This window comes from Hyperolius riggenbachi, chromosome 1 (assembly GCF_040937935.1).
Source record: "Hyperolius riggenbachi isolate aHypRig1 chromosome 1, aHypRig1.pri, whole genome shotgun sequence".
In the NCBI taxonomy this organism is placed as follows: Eukaryota; Metazoa; Chordata; class Amphibia; order Anura; family Hyperoliidae; genus Hyperolius; species Hyperolius riggenbachi.
In genome coordinates this window covers 198037102-198060339 of record NC_090646.1, presented here as the reverse complement: position 1 = coordinate 198060339, position 23238 = coordinate 198037102, and the positions used below count along the sequence as shown (strand labels likewise).

Sequence of the window (23238 nt, the reverse complement as noted above, 5' to 3'; positions counted from 1 at the left end):
GGCCACCAGATGGCCACAGTGAGATTTTTTTAAAGCTCTGGAAGCAAAGTGCTTGCTTCCAGGAAGTATAAGGACGGGAAACTGTTTTTTCCATCAGAAAGCCTGCGGTTTCTGATAAGAAGTCATCGGTCTTTCCACAGGGGACTTAGCTCAATAAATGGGAACTTTGTTCCCATTCATTGATCTCTGGGCTAATGGGGGGGGGGGGGCAAAGTGTGTGCGGGAGCGCGCAGCAGCGCTACAGCAGCTGCCTGGACGTGACAATCACGTCCAGGCGGCTTAAATGGTTAAAGGGACACTGTAGTGAGAGGGATATAGAGGCTGCCATATTTATTTCCTGGTAAAGAATGGCAGTTGACTGGCTGTCCTGCCGACAGGACCAGCAGGATAGCCAGGCACTCTGCATTGTTTTTGAGGGGAAAAAAACAGCAGCCTTCACACCCTTCTCACTACAGACAGGAAGCACACTTGACACATGATTTTCTGCATTTGTTTGTGCTCTTTTGTGTGGCTTTAACAACTTTGCATTGTGGGTATTTACCCCTTGAGATTCCTGACAATTTTGGCGTTTTGCCTGTGTTGCTTTTGATACAGCAATAGCATTTTATTACTTATGCCATCAAAGTGATACATATATGTGTTTTCCAGGACAATCTAGGCTTCCTTTAGGCAATATTTTTTTTCCAAGAATTTTTTAACTTAACATACATTTTTTCAGGGAAAATTAGGCATAAATGTAAAACTTACACATTTTTACAAGTTTCACCCTTCCTAACTTTCACATAACAAGTACCACAGTTTTAAAACCCCTCAAAATACATTTGGCTTGCCCTGGTTAAAACAATATAATATATGCCGTATTTCATCACTAGTTGGGCATGTAGCATACCATTATCTCCATCCTGAGCCTCTGTAGCGATTGCATGCAATCTCTAGGGTGCACAGTTTGGGGACCCCATTGCTGTATAGATGCATTGCTAGGCAACAACATAGCAATGCGCTGTCACCCAAGTGATCGCATCTGATCGGTATCTATGTGGCAGCAATCACTCACTATTGGGTGGGCGCTCAAGCATGAACGAGTGGCATGGGCATGCGTACACGCACACAATTGTAGCAGGAGCAGCTTCTAGTACTGGACGTGAGTCTCACATCCAGGAATTTTAAAAAAGGAAGATTCGGACATAAGACTCACATAATTGAACCTGAACTTATTAACAAGGAACTTATACAATAATGACAGTTGTGTTTTCCTACTTTTGAGGATGTCAGGGAAATGTAACATTGCACAGTCCCTACACTCAAATTAAGAAGAACCCTGCAGCATCAAAGAGAGAAGAACCATTGGCTTAGTTGTGATGATGTGAAGCGCGTATACATTCTATGCTTGTATAGCAAGACGTTACTTGCTTATCAAGTCAAAAGTTCATAAAAATGTTTGCTTGTCTTGCAAAGTGCTCTTAATCCAAGTTACTAGCAAATCAAGGTTTTACTGTACCTCTATTTGTACTCAACATTCTACCCCAGTATATAATCAATTATAACGTTCTGAAAAATAAGCAGATATTTGTCTACATCACAGAATCAATAGTCTAACAATAATGTGCAATACTAAATGTCATAATTACCATAATCCATATACATCAAGGATATTTACACCACTTGTGTAGGTTCTTTTAGTAATTTTGTTAGGGAAAAATAACACCAGGGTTTACTGTACTCTTTACAGACCGAAAACACTGACATGATGGGGAGGTTTCCTAATACCTAATACACACAATGAGATCGATTACTTCCAACATCTCCAATCTGATTTCCAATCAATTTTCCATTCACTTCCATGGAAAATCGATCGGAAATCAGATTGGACATGTTGGAAATAATCGATCTGGCAGTAAATCTGTCAGGAAATCTCTTAGTGTGTAACTAGTATAAAGGAACTGTGACAAGAAATGTATTACTACAGTATAAACACCTGGGTGAGGACATTCATTCTACTCGCAAGTACAGCACATGCTGTTAATGATTATGCCTACTAGGGGGCGCTGCCGCTTTACTTGTGTTCATTAAGGTTGTTCACAACTTTTGGAATACCTTATTTGAACAGTTTGAATATTAGTATCTTGTTTTCTAGCTCTGCACACTTACAATAGGTGCTGAACCATCCAGGGAAGGGATGCACGGTTTCTCGGTTTTTAATCGAAACCGCAATTCATTAGAAGACAATCTTCTGATCGTCAGTACCTTGCAAATCGCGGTTTTCCGGCGCCCGCCCTTACGGCTCTACCTGCCCGAATGTATTGCAATTCTGAATGCGGAGGGAAAATGGGGCGGATCCACAGCATGCCACCCTGTCATATATAAGATTGCTACTGATTGGGCAGAAGAACAGCTCTGCATACCGCCTGTTAGCGACAATATGACGACAGTGCGGTAGGCGGAGCTGTAAGCTGCTTCTTCTGCCCAATCATCAGTAGCAATCTTATGTATGATAGGACGGCATGCTTGTATATATATTGTAGTGTACGGGGTCATGGTCTGCGATCTAGCTGGAAGAGGCTGAACACAGTGTGACACACCGTAACGGAGTGTATGAGGGTGGTGGCGGGGGCGGAGCCTAGTAGTGTCGGAGTCTGTTTGAGACACTGGGTGTGCGGCAGCAAAGAATGGTAATATATATATATATATATATATATATATACACATATACACAGGTATAGCCACCTACCTAGCTAACCTATACTGGGGGCAACTATGCTGGCCGCTACCTATACTGGTATACTGGAGGCACCTACCTAAATAACCTATACTGGGGCAACTATACTGGAGGTGCCTACCTGGCTAAACTATACTGGGGGCATTGTGAATTTTGTGCTAAAGCTTGATTTGAAGAAAATCATGAAAAAAATCGAAATCACAATTTGTGAGAGAAAAATCGCAATTTGAATTTTTTCCTAAAATCGTGCAGCCCTAATCCAGGGTGTGCAATCCTTCCTGGAGCTGATAATAAGAGTACAATGTAAGATAGTAACCTCCAGGATGCACTCTGCTAAAGCTTTTTCACATAGCTTCTAACTGGGGCCTATGGAAATATATTGCCATTTAATGAAAGGACAACTGTGGTGAGAGGGATATAAAGGTTGCCATATTTATTTCTTTTTAAGCAATACTAGTTGCCTGGCTTTTCTGATGATCCTCTGCCTCTAATACTTCTAGCCACAGACCAGGAACAAGCATGCAGCAGATCAGGCGTTTCTGACATTATTATCAGATCTGACAAGATTAGCTGCATGCTTGTTTCTGGTGTTATTCAAACACTATTGCAGTCAAATAGTTTAGTAGGGCTGCCATGCAACTGGTATTGTTTAAAGGAAATAAATATGGCAGCCTCCATATTCTTCTCACTTCAGTTGTCCTTGAATGAAGAATCATGAAAGCAATTGTTCCAGACATAGGTGTGTAAGCTGTGGAGAGAATCATGGAGAATTCACCTGCTCAGCCAGTATCTGCTGCTGCTGCTGTTGCTGCTGTCTCTGCTCCCTGAGAAACTGCTGCTTCTGCTGCTCCATGGCATGGAGCCTCTGGTCTATCAGCATCTGCTTCATCATGGCGGCTGGGGGTTGGCTGGGCATGAAGCCTGGTCCTCCAGGGTTTGCTGTGGCTCCAGGCACAGATTGCTGCATGGGACCTGGAGGCCTTGTCATTACAACCGGATTCTGTTCCTGCACACAAGACATAGAGGTGGCCACAGTTAATACGTTACCTTTCACAATCACCACTAGATGGCAGAAGTACTGATTGCTGTGTATAAGTTCATCTTACAATGAAAACCACTGTAATACTGGTCATTCAGGGCGGCATTTTTAAATGTTACATTTAGGGCACCCCTAAAGTGACATGAAACAAGATGAGAATAACATTTGTATATAGAGTCACAATCCTACATAAATCTAACCTGTGTACCTCTTTATTTTTTATTATCACTGTAAGAGTTAAGAATACAGGTCTCTAGTAATGCAGCTCTCATTGATAACTAATCAGAGTTCATAAAATGTCTGTGGGGCTGAACAGGGAACAGATGAAAAGTTAACTAGTTCAAAATGTGTCTGTCTGAGAGCTGAATAAAGATTATCATTCACTTGGGCAGTAAAAGCTTTAAACATAGATTTGAACCTTTAAAGTGAACCTGTGACAAAAAAAGTAAGGTTAGATACCTCAGTAGAGGGAAGTCTCTGGATGATTCAGAGGCTTCTCAGATCCTTCTTGACAGCACTGCTGCTTGCCAGGACTCTCTTCTTCTTTGCGGCCAAGCTTCCGTGTGTGAGTGTGGCTGCGCTGCGCAAGTGTACAAAAAGCCTACACAGCAGTATGAAGCTACTCTGCATGTATAGGCTGCCTTGCACCTGCGCAGTGCAGCCACACTTGTACACAAACAGGAGCGCAACCATGTAAATATATTCAACAGGGCGTTGTTGCCTTTCAACGCAGGAATCTGTTTATATGGCGTGTAGCAGATTAGTTCTCACACTACTGCTATTGGTGGCTGAGTCTTGCACAGTGTTGTCAATGGCGACAGCTTTTTTTTTTAATCTTAAATCAGGCTGCTCCTTCTCTTAATTTGGTAAAAAACCGCCAGGACCTGTCTCTGCAGGCTTGACGTGGGGGCCAGCTCCTGACACGAACAGTTAAATAAGATTCTATAATGGTGCTTTTGAGCTTGGTTATATAAATATGAGAAAGATTCTAGCACCACACAAGCCCGCCCTGACGTGCTTTTTGCATTAGATTAAATGCGAGGGAAGCTACTGCTGTAAATACATAATGTTATTGGCAGCTTGTTAATATGAGACAACCTGTATTTATGTCCTGCGTTCCGCTCATGTATATCATGGCACAGTAGCTGCACTTCCATCATATAGGCATCCTGAGCTAGCTTCATTGATCGCTGCTAGATCTAGTCAGGATTAATCGAGAGCAGCCTATTATGTGCAGAATAATGGGGGAGATTTCCTGCATTAAAACTTCACTTGCTGGTAATTTGCTCGACAACCAACTTCAAATTAGTTTTGATATAACAAAGGATTGTAATGTGAAATGGTGAATTAAAGAGACCTTTGTCTAGGCCATATTAATACATTTTTATCAGCCGAGGAGACAGGCTGTCATTTGAAGGCTGCTTATCTTTAATTTCCCAAGGGCACAACATCTACGCCATATTATGATTTTTAATCTAGCTGCAACTAGCTCTGCTAGCCGGTCACATAGTTTACACGTTTAAAATATGATCAGCCTTGCACAGGATGTTTAATGAAGAGGTGGTGCAGCCCCCTTCTGCCATAGATTTCACTGCATCTCGCCACATGTGAGCGGCACACTCTGAACTCATAATGAAGTGACTTTCCCAATATTCCCCATTACTGCCCGCCACACACGCACAAAAGAGAACTTCCTCTAGTCTGTCCATTTCCTGTGCATGATCAGACTCAGAAGGCGGCATGTGTCATCTGGGCACTGATGAAGCTAAGTGACCCTTGTGGGGCTGGTGATGGATATATGAAGTGCTGCTCGGAATACAGAAATACGTCAGACTCTCTGCTATCTAGCAGTGACTCACTCAGGGCTGGGGAGCCTTTTAGCTGGAGTCAGAAATGCATTAAGTCGGTATGAAGCAAGGAATTTTGATTTTGTTTTTCTGCACGGTAACCACCCTGTACTGCATAGATTTAGCACAGCTGAATAAATATTAGGAGTTGATCATGACAGAAACTTCTGTCCTGCTAATCTCTAAGGGTCTGAGCCCACTGACGCAGTTGCGTCCGCTTTACAGTTACACTTCAATGTTAGAGATGCTGAAAAAGAAGCAGATACAACTGCGTTAGTGTGCTCAGGCCTTTAGTGGCATGGAAATCTGCTTATAAAAACTCAGGTCATCCAAAATGGAGAGTGTCACTGTTTGGAAACTTTTATGCACTCCTTGGAGTTCTGGTTCACCATGAGCTTGCTGGGTAGTCTGTAACTCTGGAACATGATAGGAAAGCCCCACACACACTGTATTTATTTCATCTGAAACAACTGCAAGTGACAGAGACTGTGAATGGCTGCTGTACACATATGCTGCTTGGCTTGCCACTTGTTTTCTTCAAAAAAGTGGTGAAAACAAGTAAAGGGTGCCCTGCTGTGCACACAGGAATGGAATGGTTTATAATCCAATGTGCCCAGTTGCTGAAGAGGAAGCCTCTGAGGTTAGGATAACTCCTGTACACATGCCAGATTTTAGTGTTGGTGTTGGAATTCATAAGAAAAAATTTGGAAACCTGAATTCTCCCGAACATCACACTTCAGCACCCAACGTAGTGGACAGGGTCACGGGGAGTTCCCTTACTTGCCCATGCTGCTCTTCATGTGACTCTGATACTTCCTCTTCCGGCTTTGAAGTAGGAAACATCGGAGTGACACAAAGCGCAATGTGAACTCCTCGTGACCCCATCCACTGCTTCGGGTGCTGAATTGTGGTGAGCAGGAGAATTCGGGTTTGTGAACACCAATCCTACCAGATTTCCTCCCATTTATGATAATTTTGGGAGGTGAAAATCTACATTGAACCAATCACAGCAACACCAGATCTTCTGGCTATAGTGTGCGTGCGGTTGTGCTTCCTTGCCTTGAGGTCTATAGAGTGATCAGTTTATCTGACAGGGAACATGAGACATTCTGGTAATAGATGCAACATGTGAGCCTAACTAGGAACTCAAGAAAGAAATCCGGCCAGCAGAGTTACCAACAGGACCACCACATGGGATGATTTATGAGCAATATATATATTTTTGCACTAACTGAAAGTCAATAGTTTGCAATTAATGTAAACGATTCTTCCATTGTTCATTCTTTTGTTAGATCCAATATGATAGAAATTTCAATTATGATAGATCCTTAAAATGGTCGATATTACACAGACTGATCTATTACCTGGCAATGTGATCATTTCAAATCCTAAATTTTACAGACTAGCCAACCATATTGTTCTGTGAAAGGCCAACATATATAAAAAAGGGTTAAGTAATGCCATAGGACAGACACAGAGGGACTCTTTTTATTGATAATTTATCAACCTGCATTAGTTTCAGTGATTGTCATATTGGTCATTGTGAATCATCAGCTGTAACAAAGAAATGTGTTTTGTTTAAAGTGGACCTGAACTCTTGCACATGACAGACGAAAAACATAGAGAAATGCACCCTGTATGTATTTTGAGGGTTTAGCCTGTTTAATTCCCCCTCATTTGTGTCTAATCACAAGTTCATTATGATTGTAATTTGACCTCTTCCCTGCGTCACATTACTTCCTCAGCAGATAAGGTAGATAAGCTCTTTTGAACGTACAGGATGTTAACAATATGTCTACTTACTTGAATCAGGAAGTAGAAATAGTGCAGATATATTTTAGGATTTGTATCAGCTGTAACAAAGAAATGTATTTTGTTTAACGATTATTATGCTGTTGTGTATCTTTTAGAGCAGAGAGGACACCGAGTTCAGGTCCACTTTAAAGGTTATAATGCAGAAAGGACGTTTTGTGTTCAGGTCCGCTTTAAAGCTCACACCTAGTATCGGATTATCCACCAGGCAACTGAAGCAGGTGCTTGGGGCCCCATTCGGAGTCTGAGGGGCCCATGAGCACTGCAGAACCGGCCTTCGGGCAGGGAACAAGAGGGGGCACATTGCAGGAAGAGGGGCAGTGGCGGACACAGAGCGGTGTGGAAGGGGGCAACCTTCCCCCTCCCTTTCACCCCCCTCCAGAATGTAGCAAAGTGGCAGGAGCGGGAAGCGACTTATCACTTTCTGGTTCCAAGCGCCGGAGCTCCGCGTGTCACTGGTCTGGTCTTCTTCATTGTCCAATGTCGCACTCACTGTACTTCCTTTGAGAGCGGCATTGGACAACAGAGAAGACCAGACCAGCGGCATGCACAGCTCCGGCACCTGGAAGTGAAGATGTAAGTCATTCCCACACTCGCTGCTGCTGCGCTACATTCTGGAGGGGGGAGTGCAGAAGGGGGGCCCCATTTGAGACGGGGGGAGTCTGTGGGAGTCTGCGCTGATCTGGGCCCGCTGATCCCCCTTCCAGACTACTGGGGACACCTATAGACCTGGCTACCTATGCTGGGGACACCTATAAACCTGGCTACCTATACTGGGGACACCTATAGACCTGACTACCTATACTGGGGACACCTATAGACCTGGTTACCTATACTGAGCACACCTATAGACCTGGCTACCTATAGCTGGCTACCTATACTGGGGGCACCTATAACTGGATACCTATACTGGGGGCACCTACAGCTGGCTATCTATAGCTGGCTACCTATACTGGAGGCAACTATACTTGGCTATTAGTGGGGGGCAGCAAATCTGCTACTTTGCTTAGGACCCCATTTGGCCTTAATCCGGTTCTAATCATACAAAGCAAGAAATTACTAAAAATAAAATTGATGTTAATTTTTTTTTACCTACTTTTTAGTTCTTTTTCGGTTGCTAGGTGTTGAAAAGTTAGTTTTTAGATAAGGTGAAAAATTATCTCCTGTGAAAAAACTCAGGAGAAAAGTTAATTAGTGGCTGAATAGTGTAATGTTTAAGGGCTCTGCCTCTGACACAGGAGACCAGGGTTCAAATCTCAGCTCTGCCTGCTCAGTAAGCCAGCACCTATTCAATAGGAGACCTTGGGCAAGTCTCCCTAACACTGCTACTGCCTATAGAGCGCAGCTCTGGCGCTTTGAGTCCACCAGGAGGAAAGCACGATATATATGTTCTGTGTCTTGTCTTGTCTGTGTCTAGATGAGGGCCACTGTGTCTGATTTAAAATATTTTAAAATGTGAACAAACATGTGGGTGTCCTGATTAATTCCTTACCAGAAATTGCATTTTTGTATAACTATATTTTACAGAAGATTTTGAAATGCAATTTCTTTTTTTTTTGTCTTTTTTGTTTTAATTCTCTAGTTATATTACTTGAACCTTCTGGTATAGTGGTTAAAATTGAGATTAAATGTCAATATGCCCAAACATGTTACAAAAAAAAACTAAAAACACACAGGCTTTTGTAGGGTATATTACAGTTTTCACACGACTGTATACGTGAGATTCACTGTTGGTTCTACACTCAGTGGTGTTTTGCTCACGGTTTTTAGTAGTTCCACATCAGTTGGTTGCGTCCCTCACTTTTCTTGTTGGTGATTGAGCAACAGAAATGAGTTATATTGGTGTCACTGACAGTGTAACTGACTAGCAGTAAGTGCACAGTGATTTACACTAATTGTGATGATATATATGTTTTGCCTCTGTTTTTTGAATAATGGATCCCATTATGCACATACAGATATGTTACATGTACACATTTTATCATTCATGCCATAAGTCCTCTTCCCCAAGCAGTTTGTTGATTGACATTTTTTTTTGGAATTTAAAAATCATGTCACTGTTTTTGGTGAGCAGTTGTATATTAACCACTTCACCACTGAGGGGTTTTACCCCCTGAGCACCAGAGCAATTTTCACCTTTCAGCGCTCCTTCCATTCATTCGTCTATAACTTTATGATTACTTATCGCAATGAAATGAACTATATCTTGTTTTTTTCGCCACCAATTAGGCTTTCTTTAGGTGGGACATTATGCCAAGAATTATTTTTTTCTAAATGTGTTTTAATGGGAAAATAGGAAAAATGTGGGGAAAAAAATAATTATTTTTCAGTTTTCGGCCATTATAGTTTTTAAATAATGCATGCTACTGTAATTAAAACCCATGAAACGTATTTGCCCTTTTGTCCCGGTTATAAAACCATTTAAATTATGTCCCTATCACAATGTTTGGCGCCAATATTTTATTTGGAAATAAAGGTGCATTTTTTTCAGTTTTGCGTCCATCCCTAATTACAAGCCCATAGTTTATAAAGTAACAGTGTTATACCCTCTTGACATAAATATTTAAAAAGTTCAGTCCCTAAGGTAACTATTTATGTATTTTTTTTAATTATAAATTTTTTAATTTTTTTTTTAATTACAAAAAAAAAAAAATGGGGAGTGTGGGAGGTAATGAGTTAATTTTATGTGTAAAAGTCATTTATTTGTATGTGAAAAATGTGTAGGGTGTAGTTTACTATTTGGCCACAAGATGGCCACAGTAACTTTTTGTTTTAATGCGACCTCCAAGCATAAGGAGGCTGGACACGTGAGTTTTTTTCTCACAATGATCGCGCTGCCCATAGGAGAGCAGCTGATCATTGCGGGGCTTAGATCAACGAACGGGAATGGATTTTCCCGTTCATTGATCTCTGGGCGAGCGGGCGGCGGCGTGTTTACTAGCGGCGGGCGGCGTGTTTACGAGCGGGAGCGCGGGCAGCGTCGGGAACGCGGAAAGTACGTGTTTCTCCGTCCCTGGTTTTTAAAGGATGGAAAAAGGGGCGGAGAAATACCTACGCGCGGGGGTAAAGTGGTTAAAGTGGACCCAAATTAAAAATACAAGATTTCAGAAATAAAATCTATTTTCTAAATTATAATAATAAATAGCAGCCTTTTTTCAGCTGCATGATGACAAATATAAAATATTTTACATTTATTGGAGAAACCCCTCCCTTCCTTTCAAATTGCCGGGACAAAATCCGGCAAACTGATAGTGTCCAGCAAAGGAGGAATTGCTAATGGCTGCCACCTGTATAACCCTAGTAATGAAAAGAGAAGGGTGAAAAGCATGCACTGAAATGATCATAGGTTTGAAGGAGTGTTTATTTATCTTTTTTATGTGTCAGAGTGGTGCAACTAAATATTTTGAACTAAAAAAAAAGTTTGGTTTGGGTCCGCTTTAAGTAATCTCAATTTGTGGTAAGACCACTGCATTCTTTAGATCTGAAATATTTTTTATTTTTTTTTAGATTTGAACGAGAATGGTGCTTCTTGTTCCATGATATTTGCCTCTGAGGAAGCGGCCTGAATGCTGCGAAACGTGCATCAGGCTTAAGCTGGAAAGAAAGTGTAGGTAAATAGATTTGTCATGTAACATGGACCTTTTACAGTTTTTCATTAATAGCTATGTTTTATCTTTAACTGTGTACCGTTTGGGTTCTATAAGCCCCAAATGTATTTGTTGTTCTTGAACAACTGACAGGCATAAAAAAAAATAAAAGGAAGTAGAATGAGGAGGCGAGGATAAACAGACTCTGCAGAGCTGTAGCTGCAGTGCTGGCCACAAACAGTTAATCTCCCAGCAGCAGATGGCAGATGTGGAAAGGTCAGGTGATCAGTGCTGTGATCACAGGAGAAAACCAACTGGTGCCCAGCTGCTCCCTGACTACCTCATATATGAGATGATAGAACGGGGATAAGTTTGAATGGCTGAAAAGGCAGCTTGCTGTTCTCTCAATTAAGCAGCATCTGACTAAGGCACAGGAAGACAACTGCACAGCAACATAATAAAAAATGAATAATGAAAAAGTGGTTTATGTGCAATGCAAAAAAAGAAATTATGATATATTCCACACAATATGCATTAAAAGCACAAGAACCTGAACTCCGCCTTTAAATTTCATAATGTGTTATATAATGAATAGCTGTGACAACAAGCAGATGCCACCCCAGACTCATCAGAAGCATACTCTCGGGTACACAGACCACACGGTGACCACCAGTGCACTAAATGGACTCGTTCTGTAGTGACAGCTTTTTCGTAAGGGTAGAGAGACTGAAACACAAAGGGACAGTGTATGGAGGCCAAAGGATCAGGATCTTGTTTTCCTTTATTATGCCACATACTCACAGTAAACAATACTGAATGCCTAAATTGTTGATAGTATACATTGTACAATTAGCAAAGCAACAATGACCATAGAACATTTTGTGCTAATATTGCTGAACTTGGCACGCTGTCAGCTGCACGTTACACAGAGGTGGACGAGCATGAAATTCAGGTTTTGAACCAGCAGATGGTGTTATCAGTCTGATGCTGTGTGTGTGTCATTCCCCTCTCTGGGTGATAGCTGCTCTCATTGCCCCCCACCCTCTTTCAACATCACCACCTTTTTCATTCCCTCCCCCATACTTGCAGATGGCTTAATCGTGACTACAGTTCCTCCCCAGCCCTCCAGCCCCCACAGTACGTCTGGGATAATGCTGCTAACGTACAACTAAGCAGTCAAGTGTGACAGCATAGAGCAGGTAGCCTGGCAACTGAGAGCATAATACTGAACAGATGGTGTGATGGACAGCACACGCGCACACACACATATACACACATACACAACAGCTCATTGGCCTGGAGTGAATAAATGAAGAAGGCTTGTTTAAAACTTAACACAGCGTGTTTGTTGTACCGCTGTCTTGCGCTAGCATGGCATTCTCCTGAGCACTACACAAAGCCTTCTTCTGGTGGCAGACGTGTGAGCAGCATGTACTGATCCACAAGCATATCTATTAGTCTCATGTGCGATTGTAATGTGTCATCACCATTGATGTTATTGGACTGGTGTCACTTTGGCGGAGCAGACACAGCTGCGACCATCTGATGGAGAGAGCATCACTGCTGCTCAAAGAAGCTGAAATGACTGCGCCGAAGCTGTGCTGATGAATACAGGAACGCAAACCTGGTTAACATCCAAGCTAATTTTATTTCACATCGGTCTGATGTATAAAGCTGCTGGGGGGAATGGCCGCCAAATTGTAGCTACCAACCATGTTCAATTCTACACCACTGAAATTCCACATGGAGAAAAACGGAACAAATTTGTTGGTGGCTATAATTTATCCGACACATTTATGCCTTCTAATTCGTTGTACAGTATGACTAGGTTTTATACTTACTTGAGGCTTCTTCCAGCCCCCTGTAGCCCACCTGGTCCCTAGGTTTCCATCCAGTCCTCTCTATTGTGCCGCTGTGAGGTCCACGAGTCATGTGCCAGTGCGCATGCACAACCCTAGCCATGCACATGACCCTATCACGATATGGCAGCCGGGAGTTACAGTCTATGTGAACTGCAGAGGCCAGTTGGGGAATTTATCAAGCTGGACTGCTGGACAGCAGGGAGGTTTGGTTGGATTCCGAGCGACCAGACGGACAACAGGGGCTTATAAAACATGAGGAGTTCCTCTCGGGTGCACGTTAACTTATAATAAAACTGTTCATGGGACACATAAGGATGAAGATAAAATAAAGGTGCAGCAAGGAAAGTTCATGTACGCTCTGAACCCCCCGAAAACATACCAGACAGTGCAGGATCAGGTGAGCCAGACCATGGTACATAGATGAGCAAGAAAGGGATCCGCAAACCAGACCAGGTTGAAGTAAAAAGGCTGATAAGTTTATTTGAAAAATCCACAGACAGTGCAATAAAATCACGGGATCAACTCACGCGTATCGGGCCTACCATCTGCCCTTAAACGTAGTCAAAAGTGAACCTATCCAAGGAGGAGCTTATATGGGGCCATAGGCCTGAACGATTTTAGGAAAAGACTGAATTGCACGATTTCTGTCTGAAATTGCGATTTCGATTCTATTCACGATTTTCTTCAAATCAAGCCTTAGCACTAAATTCACAATGTACACAGTACCATTTACAAACATGCGCTGACAGAAAATGACATCATACTATCAAATTGATGTTTGTAAATGTCACTGCATTATGTGAATTTATCAAAACAAATAGCTATTAATCTAAAATGCAGTGATGAAAATTAAAGCCAAGAATTGCTTTCAATTAGGTATTTATTAATAAGAAACATGCAGGAGTGTGGGCGGAGTCTGCTGGCCATGTTACATAGTTTGATTGACATACATGCAGGTGGAGTCTGCCGCCCGCCCAGCAAATGATGTTAAAGCACTGGGAGGAGGGAGTTGCCAGGTGAGAGCCTGCTGCTCAGTTGATACCACTTAAAAAAAAGTGACACGAATCACTCCATACAAAAAAGTGATTGTCAGCAGCATACCAGACTTGTAATGGCATCCTGTAATGAACAACGGGGCAGCTGCGGCGAACAGCACCGCCGCCGCAGCTGCCTCTATGCCTCTGCCCGTCCTCCCGGCGTCTAGGACGCCAAGGACGGAACGTTCGTTGTCTCAAGGGGTCACCGTCTCGCGCGGGTGCGCGCACAGACGGGACCTTTATGCTAGGAGGAGGCTCGTTAGCTGACCTGCTGGTCGGCTGACGTCAGAGGAGTCTCACGGCGCCCAGGATTGGCTGACTGCAGGGGGCGTGCCAGTGAGGTCTCCTCTGCTTCTTAAGCCTCCGGGCTTCATTCGGAAACTGTCTGCTGTCGTGAATACTTTAGTGTTAGCGCTCAGACCTTAGACTAGATCCCAGGTGTTGAAACCAAGGACTTCACACCTAGACTAGGCTATTGCTATATTGTTATTATTTGTGTATGATTCTGGCTATACTCTGACCTTGCATCTGCTCATTGATTCTGTACTTCTGCCTATCTGACTTGTTGCTGAACCTCTGCCTGTTTACCAGTTATCCTTTGCCTCACGATTCTGTTCCGATACTAACCTCTCTGTTGCCGAACTTAGCCTGTCTGACCAGTCTGTCCTCACCAGTGGACCTAGCCTCTGGTGAGGGATTTCTAGTATAGAATCACCTGCTCCTCAAGTGATCATTAGTTGCAGTACTGTTTGTACTCCTGCTCCCCAGGTGTTCACTAGCCTGCAGTACAGTCTTAATCACCTGCTCCTCAGGTGATCATTAGTTGCAGTACTGTTTGTAACTCTTGCTCCTCAGGTGTTTACTAGCCTGCAGTACAGTCTTAATCACCTGCTCCTCAGGTGATCATTAGTTGCAGTACTGTTTGTAACTCCTGCTCCTCAGGTGTTCACTAGCCTGCAGTACAGTCTTAATCACCTGCTCCTCAGGTGATCACTAGTCGCAGTATTGTTTGTATCACCTGCTCCTCAGATGTCCTCTAGGCTGCAGTACCGTCTTAATCACCTGCTCCTCAGGTGATCACTAGGCTGCAGTACAGTCTGAATCACCCGCTCCTGGGGAGATTCTCTCTCTTCAGTATCAGTATCTCCAGCGTGCTGGGGCTTGTACGCTATTATACAGTCAGTGTACTGATTGGACCTCACCAGCCCCTCTGGTGAGGTCTCGCCAAACTATTATATTACGGTTGCACCAAGCACTACACTCTTAGCACCCTTTTGGCTATACTAGTATTATTGGTGATTCTGCAGATCACCACATAATCAGGTATAGCGTCTGCATTATTGGTGATTCTGCAGATCACCATATAATCAGACATCTGAGTTGCTACACCCAACCGTTACACATCCATAAATAATTGTCAAGTGAAAGTTAATCTCTGGTCTCCACTGACACAGATGGCTGGACAGATCATTGGAATTATTTCTGGAGTTTTTGGTTAGTCTGTGCATTAATAGGGTGTAGACCTGTTGGGAGTTTTTTTCAGATGCTGAAACAAACAAAAAACGTGTTGGCTCAGTATAGTGCTGTCCAACAGATTTTTTTGAGACCTACGGCTCCAATATTTCAGTTTAACACACATGAAGCTACAATCTAGCTTAATGTTAGGCACTTTATAGTAAAGGGGGCAAAACCACAACCTAACAGCCAACAGTATAATGATGATACGCAAATCTGAGTCTTTGCTGTTCTGCAGCATCACACATTACAGTTGAAGACACACTCTGTAGAAGTTGAGCAAAGCATACCTGGGACAAGGTAAAACGTTATTTATATTACTGGGGATTCTTCACCAGCTTATGAGATGGAGGTGCAGGGAATATTGAGCCGCCAGGACAGAGTGTGAGAGACTGCAGGCCGGGGTGGGCGGAGTCTGTCACTCGTACTCTTGTAGCACTCAGTGATTGACAGCCGTGCGGGCGGAGTCTGCCGCCCGCCCAGCTAATGTTGGGAGAAGGAGTGTGAGAGCCTTCTCCTTCCTGGCCCCATATAAGCTCCTCCTTGAACAGGTTCACTTTTAACTACAATTAAGAGTAGATGGTAGGCCCGATACACGTGAGTTGATCCTGTGATTTTATTGCACGGTCTGTGGATTTTTCAAATAAACTTATCAGCCTTTTTACTTCAACCTGGCCTGGTTTGCGGATCCCTTTCTTGCTCATAAAATAAAGGTGCTTAGTTACATAAGAGAGGTTTACAACCGGCTTGCAGGTAAAGATTGGTCTCCAGGAAACAATGGGGTGATTATAGTTCTCCTAGTGGTTGCCTAAAATGCATCATGACTGACACTTGATGGTGCATATTCAAAACCCACTGACACCAATGATCTACACAAAGTGGGTGAAGGTGCACTGTCAAAGCCTTCTGACGCAAATGGTTATTGAATAATATGCTAATACCAGGACAGGAATAAAATAGCTTGCAAGAAAATTGAAATTTTGAGTTTTAGATATAATTTTTATACAGGGGTTTCCTGAAATGTAATTTTTTTGGAAGGGTTCCAAGCAAAGAAAGGTTGAGAAAAGCTGATCTAGATTGTGTGTTGTGTATGGCCATCTTAAGGCAGGTGGACTCATTTCTACAATATTATGATGAAAACCACAGCGCATGCAATACTTAAAAGGTCTGAACTAATATGCAAGAGTAAATTGTATTTTTTGCATAACACTAAGCATTTAAAATGGGGCGAATAAAATGGCACTGAAAGCCCATCTCCAGACATAGATCTACAAATATAATTTACTAGCTTAGTAATTACGGTGCTCACATAACGCCTTTGATATGTGCTTTTGTAGCAGAGCATTCAGTAAGATGGCTTTCAGGCTCTGTAGGTGATCTTGATCCTTGACTGCATCGTTTTCACTGCTCAGACTGCAAGAAGGAAGGCACAGTCTGGATCTGACTGGAAAAACTGTAGCATTCAGCACAGACAGTCAGAGGTGCGGAAAGTGTCTTAGCTCCTGGCCATGTATTTTACTAGTTCATTATTTTTCATTAGCTAATCAATAAGCTTATAGACAGATAGAAATAAACTCGGCAACTGAGTCCCTACATAGATCTAAGAAATGTTTGTGCCTGAAATTGAGCTTTAAAGCTTATGAAGGGAACATATTCCTCATCCTTCATTAAGGTCATCCAGCACAATTTGTCCTCTGCTCACCTGTGATTAACACGACTCCTCTGATTTTATCATAAACAAAAGCGAAACCCTCAAGAACAGAAAAAAACTAGTTAATTTAACAAATCTCTTCATTTTAGGGTTAAAACATACAATAACAGACAAGTGATGCCTTAATCAGTTTATGATTCCTACATCATGCTTCAAGCATGCCTGCAGAGAATATAAATTAATAAATAATTTTATTTATAGTCCTACAACTTTCTTGGGATGCCATCATTTTATTTTAAACAATTACACATCAATTTTAAAGTTTTGATTGCCTTAGGTACAAGTGTCATTTTTTTGTTACTGAACTTCCATACAAACACATCTTGAACTACTGAACTTGTTTGTTTCTGGACTCGGGCATATTTGTACAACCCTAGTTAAGCAGGTCCTAATACACATTGAATTTCCTGTTCGATTCCTGGCAAATTTAATCACTCAACATATCTGATCGATGATAATTATGATCACTCTTGATCGATAAGTGATAAAAACTATTAATCAGACAAGACAGATGAGGGGCAAACGTTGAACTGTATCAAGCAGTAAAACACCGTGGTTTAGTTGATTTTTACTAGATTTCATTCTGAAATGTATTGAAAATCAATGTGCTGTGTTTAGTAGGAATCAATCCTTCTCTTATTAGATTATGATGAGAGAGGGATCATAGATTGCCACATTGAGTGGCAATCTATGAGTGTATGGCCACCTTTAGCCATAAGTGAGAGTAAGGTTACAATTAGACAGCAAACTGAAGAAAAACTGTAATTTAGAGCAGAGTTCTCCAACCCTGTCCTCAAGGCCCTCCAACAGTACATGTTTTGCAGGAAACTACAAACATTCACAGGTGGGGTAATTAGTGTTGCAGCAAAGCTGATTAACTACCTCTGTGGATTTATACAAAACATGCAGTGTTTGGTGGGCCTTGAGGACAGGGTTGGGGAACACTGGTTTAGAGCGCTGAATTCTTAACCCTTACAGTGAGAAAAAGAAAAAAAGGAGTGCAAGGTAATTAAAAGTAGGATTGGGGCTTTATATATATATATATATATATATAAATGTGTATCTCATCATAGATTGTAAGCTCAGAAGGGTAGACCCCCCCCCCCCCTGGCCCCCTTGTGTTTCTTGTTTCTGTTGAACTTTATCAAATGAACAGACCACGCATTTGCTATGTATGTATTTGTACTTGTGTTGCTGGATGTCAAGATTATGCAGTACTGTGTGTTGAACTACTCATGTATCTATGCTCGGGGGGAGCATAGATACATGAGTAGTTCAACACACAGTACTATTGTGTATTTTGTACTATGTACCGAGCTACAGAAAATGTTGGCGTTATATAAAAAATAATAATGATGTCACATGTCACTTCATGTACTCTTTAAAAAAATCAGACCATAATCCAAAGAAAATGCTCATTTAATTCCTCTTAGCACTTTTTTTATTACTAATGTTTCCTTTTTGATTAAATGCGATAAAGCAATATGCAAAGTGCAGGCAACTTGTGTAGCCATTCAGAAATCATCTTTTACTACACTTAACTGAAGTTCTATAGGCCGATGTGTATTCATTCATCTTGTACAATTTAACATAAGTGCTTAAGTATAGTATGTTTGCTGTCAATGTCTATAGGCAGTAAGAAAGGCCACTCTGCACTGTATTGCTGACACAGTGGGATATCATTTATTTTACATTAAACTTACATAAAAACAGCGAGGTGCTCTTACGCACATATCTGCCCTCTCCACCCCCATCTTCCTTCCCTGCATGCTGCAATCCTACTTCTCAAATGGTCTTTACACATTTACTCCATTTACATGTAATCCACCTGGGTAGTCTTTTTTATATTATCTAAAGGAATACCTTATATGAATGGATATAATGCAAATATTCCCCCACCTCCACAGAAAACAAATGTATATACTGTATATGGTTTTAGTGAGACCCACCATAAAAAAGTAAAAGGTTTCTAAAATAGTTTAAATTCTTCTGTATGGCTCCTTTATGTAACAGTGTAAATGGCTTGTCAACCATATAGGACCGTCCTCTCTGACTACAATTCATCCCACTGGAGACCCACACAGAAATGGTCACGGACACTCCCACTGCCTTGCTCTTGGGAGAGTAGAACACACTGCTCAACCACTACCACAATGGAGCTGGATCAAGCCTTCTACATGGCAGTAGATCGGTGATACGCACAAAGATCCACAGCACACCAAGGATGATGAGAAAAACCACACTCTTTAATGGGCATCCAGGAAAAGACAGAAAAAGGCTAACGAGTTTCAGATAACCAAGTGTCCTCAACCATAGCCAGGGTCTTGAGAATTAGTTTTATACTAAAGTGGCATGACAACTTAAAGGGAATCTGAAGTGTAATAAAAGTGGTCAGTTTAACTTACCTGGGGCTTCTTCCTGCCCCCTGAACTCCTCCTGGTCCTTCGCCTTCATTCCAAATGGCTTAATTCATCTGCTGCCCCCCTCTGAATGCTGCATGCGTGGCGTGGCATGCCTCCATTGTGTTCTCGTTGTTGGGAGCATTCTGTGCTTGTGCAATAAGTGAAAATTGCTACTGAGCATGCACAGAAGTGAGCGAGTAGGTGCAGTGTCCTGCAACTAGACAAGTCAGCTAGGTTATGGAGGAGGAACCCGGTTAAAAGGAGCAGTGAGGAATGAAAGTGAAGGGACCAGGAGAATTTCAAGGGGATGGAAGTAGCCCCAGGTAAGTTAAACTGGATAGATTTTTTTCACTTTAGGTACCCTTTAAATGAATTACCAAAAAGAAGAGAGAGTATGCGCATGGCAATATGTAGTATCTGGGTCACACTGCCAGTGATGCTGCACTGGGGATCTTGGTATCCAGTAAGCACCATGAAGTAACGTTTGTAGTGTGCAGTGACAAGCCAGAAATCCACACATAAGAGATGATGCAGTAGCAGAACAATGACATCACTCATCTCTGTGCTCTGTGTCTCCTGTAGCCAGGAGCTCAGGTGCAGAGATCTCACTGCTGCAATCCCCTGTAAGCTGCTGTGATTTAACCTGCTGGCATCTACCTGACAGAGAAATAGAAATTTTAGGGGCAGTGACCCATAAATAAATTGCCACTGACATTACATGCACAATGTAACAGCACAAGAATGCCCCCTGATATCTTTTGTCTTCAAAAAACTGACTCCCATATAACATTGAATAAAACCAGAACACCCACTGACCAGTGCTATTCAGTACAGAAAACAAACAGAAAATGATTAACAATACATTAACATTAACACAGAGACAGAGCTGAACAGGCCCTGTCTGCCCTGGTAATCACTGAATCAACCAGGAGCTGATTGCCACAAACTAATGTCATCCTGAGGGACCAAATGACATTACTCTCCAGTGCGGTAAATACACTGTGAACGTTTATAGAGATTGATCGGATCTTTCAGCAACATTCTGTATGTGTGTGTGCTGGGGGGGGGGGGGGGGTATAATCAGATAAAAGTAAGACTGCTAGAATATAGCAGCTCAGAGCTGAAGTGGATAATATCATTCTTGTTATAAACTGCATCTAGGAAGAGATGTGGTCTGCTGCACATTATAGGACTCTACTGCTATTACCTCCTTTCATAGCACACATCATATTTCATCAGTGGGACTCTGCTCAACCAAATTGACACGGCTTACTTTTAGTCTGTGGATTCAGATAGGTCTCAGTGGTTTTAATATCTTGTCTACTAAAAAAAAAATGAATGCCATATACACTAAGGCCAAAACCTTGCAGCAGCAGAAGGCACCTCCGCAAGAGACATTTTCACACTGGTTTTATAGTCTGACTTTACATTTAGTTTCAGAATGTACAAGTCAAGTGGTTAGACCCTCAGTATGCCGCTCTGGGGGTTCTTATTCTCTACATTTATATTGGTTTCATCAAAGTGCCCTGGTTTCCTCCCACTACTGAAAAACTTGGTATTTACCTTACTGTTGGTCCTGTATCATGGTAGGAGCATTGGACTACCAACCCACAACATTAGAACCAACCACAGGTGACGTGAATAACATGAATAAAGAAGGATATTTTAGGCAACAAAACAGTGAGTTAGTGAAGATGATGCGTTGTAAACAGTAAAAATAAATGGCAAGGGGATGTAGAGTGACCTTGGCAACAACAAAATGGTAATGGCTAGATGACAGAGTCAGAACATCTAAAGTGGTCTTGTGGTGTGTTCCTGGAAATCAGTGGTTAGTGCCTACAAAAAGAGCAACAGGGTCCTCAGATCTCAACCATCAGTGGAAAATAAAGTCCAACAAATGTAGACCCCACCTGACAACCAGTGAATCTGCTGCTAGTGGTTTGGTGCCAGATGCCACAGGGAACCTAAAGAAGTCTTCTGGATTATGTGTCTCAAGAATGTAGAGCTGTTTGACCAGCACGAGGTGTACCTACTTAATATTGGGCAGTTGGTTTAAACATTTTGGCTGATAACTATATACTAAATGTATTAATATTTTCTGCAAAGCACTGAAGAAACGGTATTAGCCCAGTATGTCAAAATGAAGTGGCTGTGTCATGGACATCAACACTCATACCTACAACCGCACACTATTTACTGTTCTCTTACTAATATTATAAATGTGAAAGTTTGGATGTTTGTTACTCGATCACGCAACAATGGGTGAAAGGATTTGAATGAAACTTGGCACACACACAGTACATTACCTGGAATAATGGTGTGAGTTTTCTCCCTCCCCCTCTCCTTCTGCTATAAAGTCCCCGCCTCCTTCAGAGCATGTATGACTATGATTAAGGGCAAACTTTGAGCCCGATACGCGTCAGTCATTTTATGGTCCTATTTGTGTCATTTTTGTGGCTTTTTCAATAAAGAATACCAGCTTTTATCACTTCGCTGTGACTGCGGATCCTTCTCTGTTTGATCTCATCTGTGACCTGGAATAACATATAGGATACTTTTTATCCCCATAACCAAAAAGTGGGCGGAGACAAATACAAATTTTACTGGGAAAATGTAAACTGCATTGGTTTTTTAAAGGGAATATTTAATTGCTGCTATTGTTGCACTATTAATAGCACAAACCTCAAACCTGGTACAGTTGGTCATTGGGTGACTGGGGTTCAAATTAAGAAAAGGGGTTGGAGCCACAAACGGCCAATCAGATTGGTTTCATTTCAATGCAAATTATTGACGCCAAAGACTGCAAAGCTCACAAACTTGGTCATTGAGTGATTGTGTGTTAGGGTTAGAAAAAGTTGGTGCAGCCAACATAAGCCAAATACATACCTGGGCAACGCCGAGCCCTCAGTTAGTTTTCTATATAGCTCATATCCAACAGTTAACTTATCAATATGTCTTTGGATTGTGGTAAGAAGCTGAAGCACTACCTGAGACCCATGCTGAATTACTCAAAACATACAAGGTCTCTTGTTTTATACATTCTTCTCCTTTTAACATTAATGGCATTAAAGAGGACCTAAACTCTTCCACAGGAGAGAAGGAAAACAAAGAGAACCCTACCCTGTGATTTAGATATAACAGCCTGTCTAATTCTCCCTTATCTGGACCATGGGTGTGTCTGGACCACGGGTGTGCCATTCAGACACGTTATTTGTAAACACAGGAATTCTACCCATTCTGTGCTCCCACCAAAGCAGGAAGAAACTACACTGCAGCACATCTGAAGGAGCTCTATAAGATGTAACAAGGAAATGTTTTTCTGTAGAGGTTATTATGCGGTTGCCAATCTTTTAGAAGAGAGAGGAAGTCATGGGTCTTAAAGCGGTATCGTCACCATAAAAATCAAATTTCAACAGCAACTGGTCTGAGTGTATTAAGTGATAAAGATGCTAATCCTGCATTCAAAACTTTCAAAACTTTTTCTGCTGTTATGATTTGGAGTTATCACATACTTAAGGAGCACGGGCCCTTTAGTAGTCGTGCCAAAGAATTGCATGCTGGGGGTTCTTTTTATCTATAATCTATTCCTCCTCTTCCCTTTATTTCCCTGCCAGTTGCTTATCTGAAACCTAATCCCCTACTCACTTGTGTTTACAAGCAGGCTGAGGCGACTCAGCGATTGGAGGAGACAAGAAAAAAAGTAAAGGGCA

The 23238-nt window shown here is 42.0% G+C and overlaps 1 protein-coding gene across 2 annotated transcripts in view; it reads right to left on the bottom strand.

Annotated features, from left to right (window-relative positions):
• MAML3 (mastermind like transcriptional coactivator 3) overlaps window positions 1–23238 on the bottom strand; it is a 456887-nt gene that overhangs the window by 18968 nt on the left and 414681 nt on the right. For both annotated transcript variants that reach the window (XM_068279630.1, XM_068279634.1), the window contains exon 3: window positions 3492–3722. In XM_068279630.1, the coding sequence (XP_068135731.1) occupies window positions 3492–3722 (231 nt within the window). The remainder of the gene's footprint in view (window positions 1–3491; window positions 3723–23238) is intronic.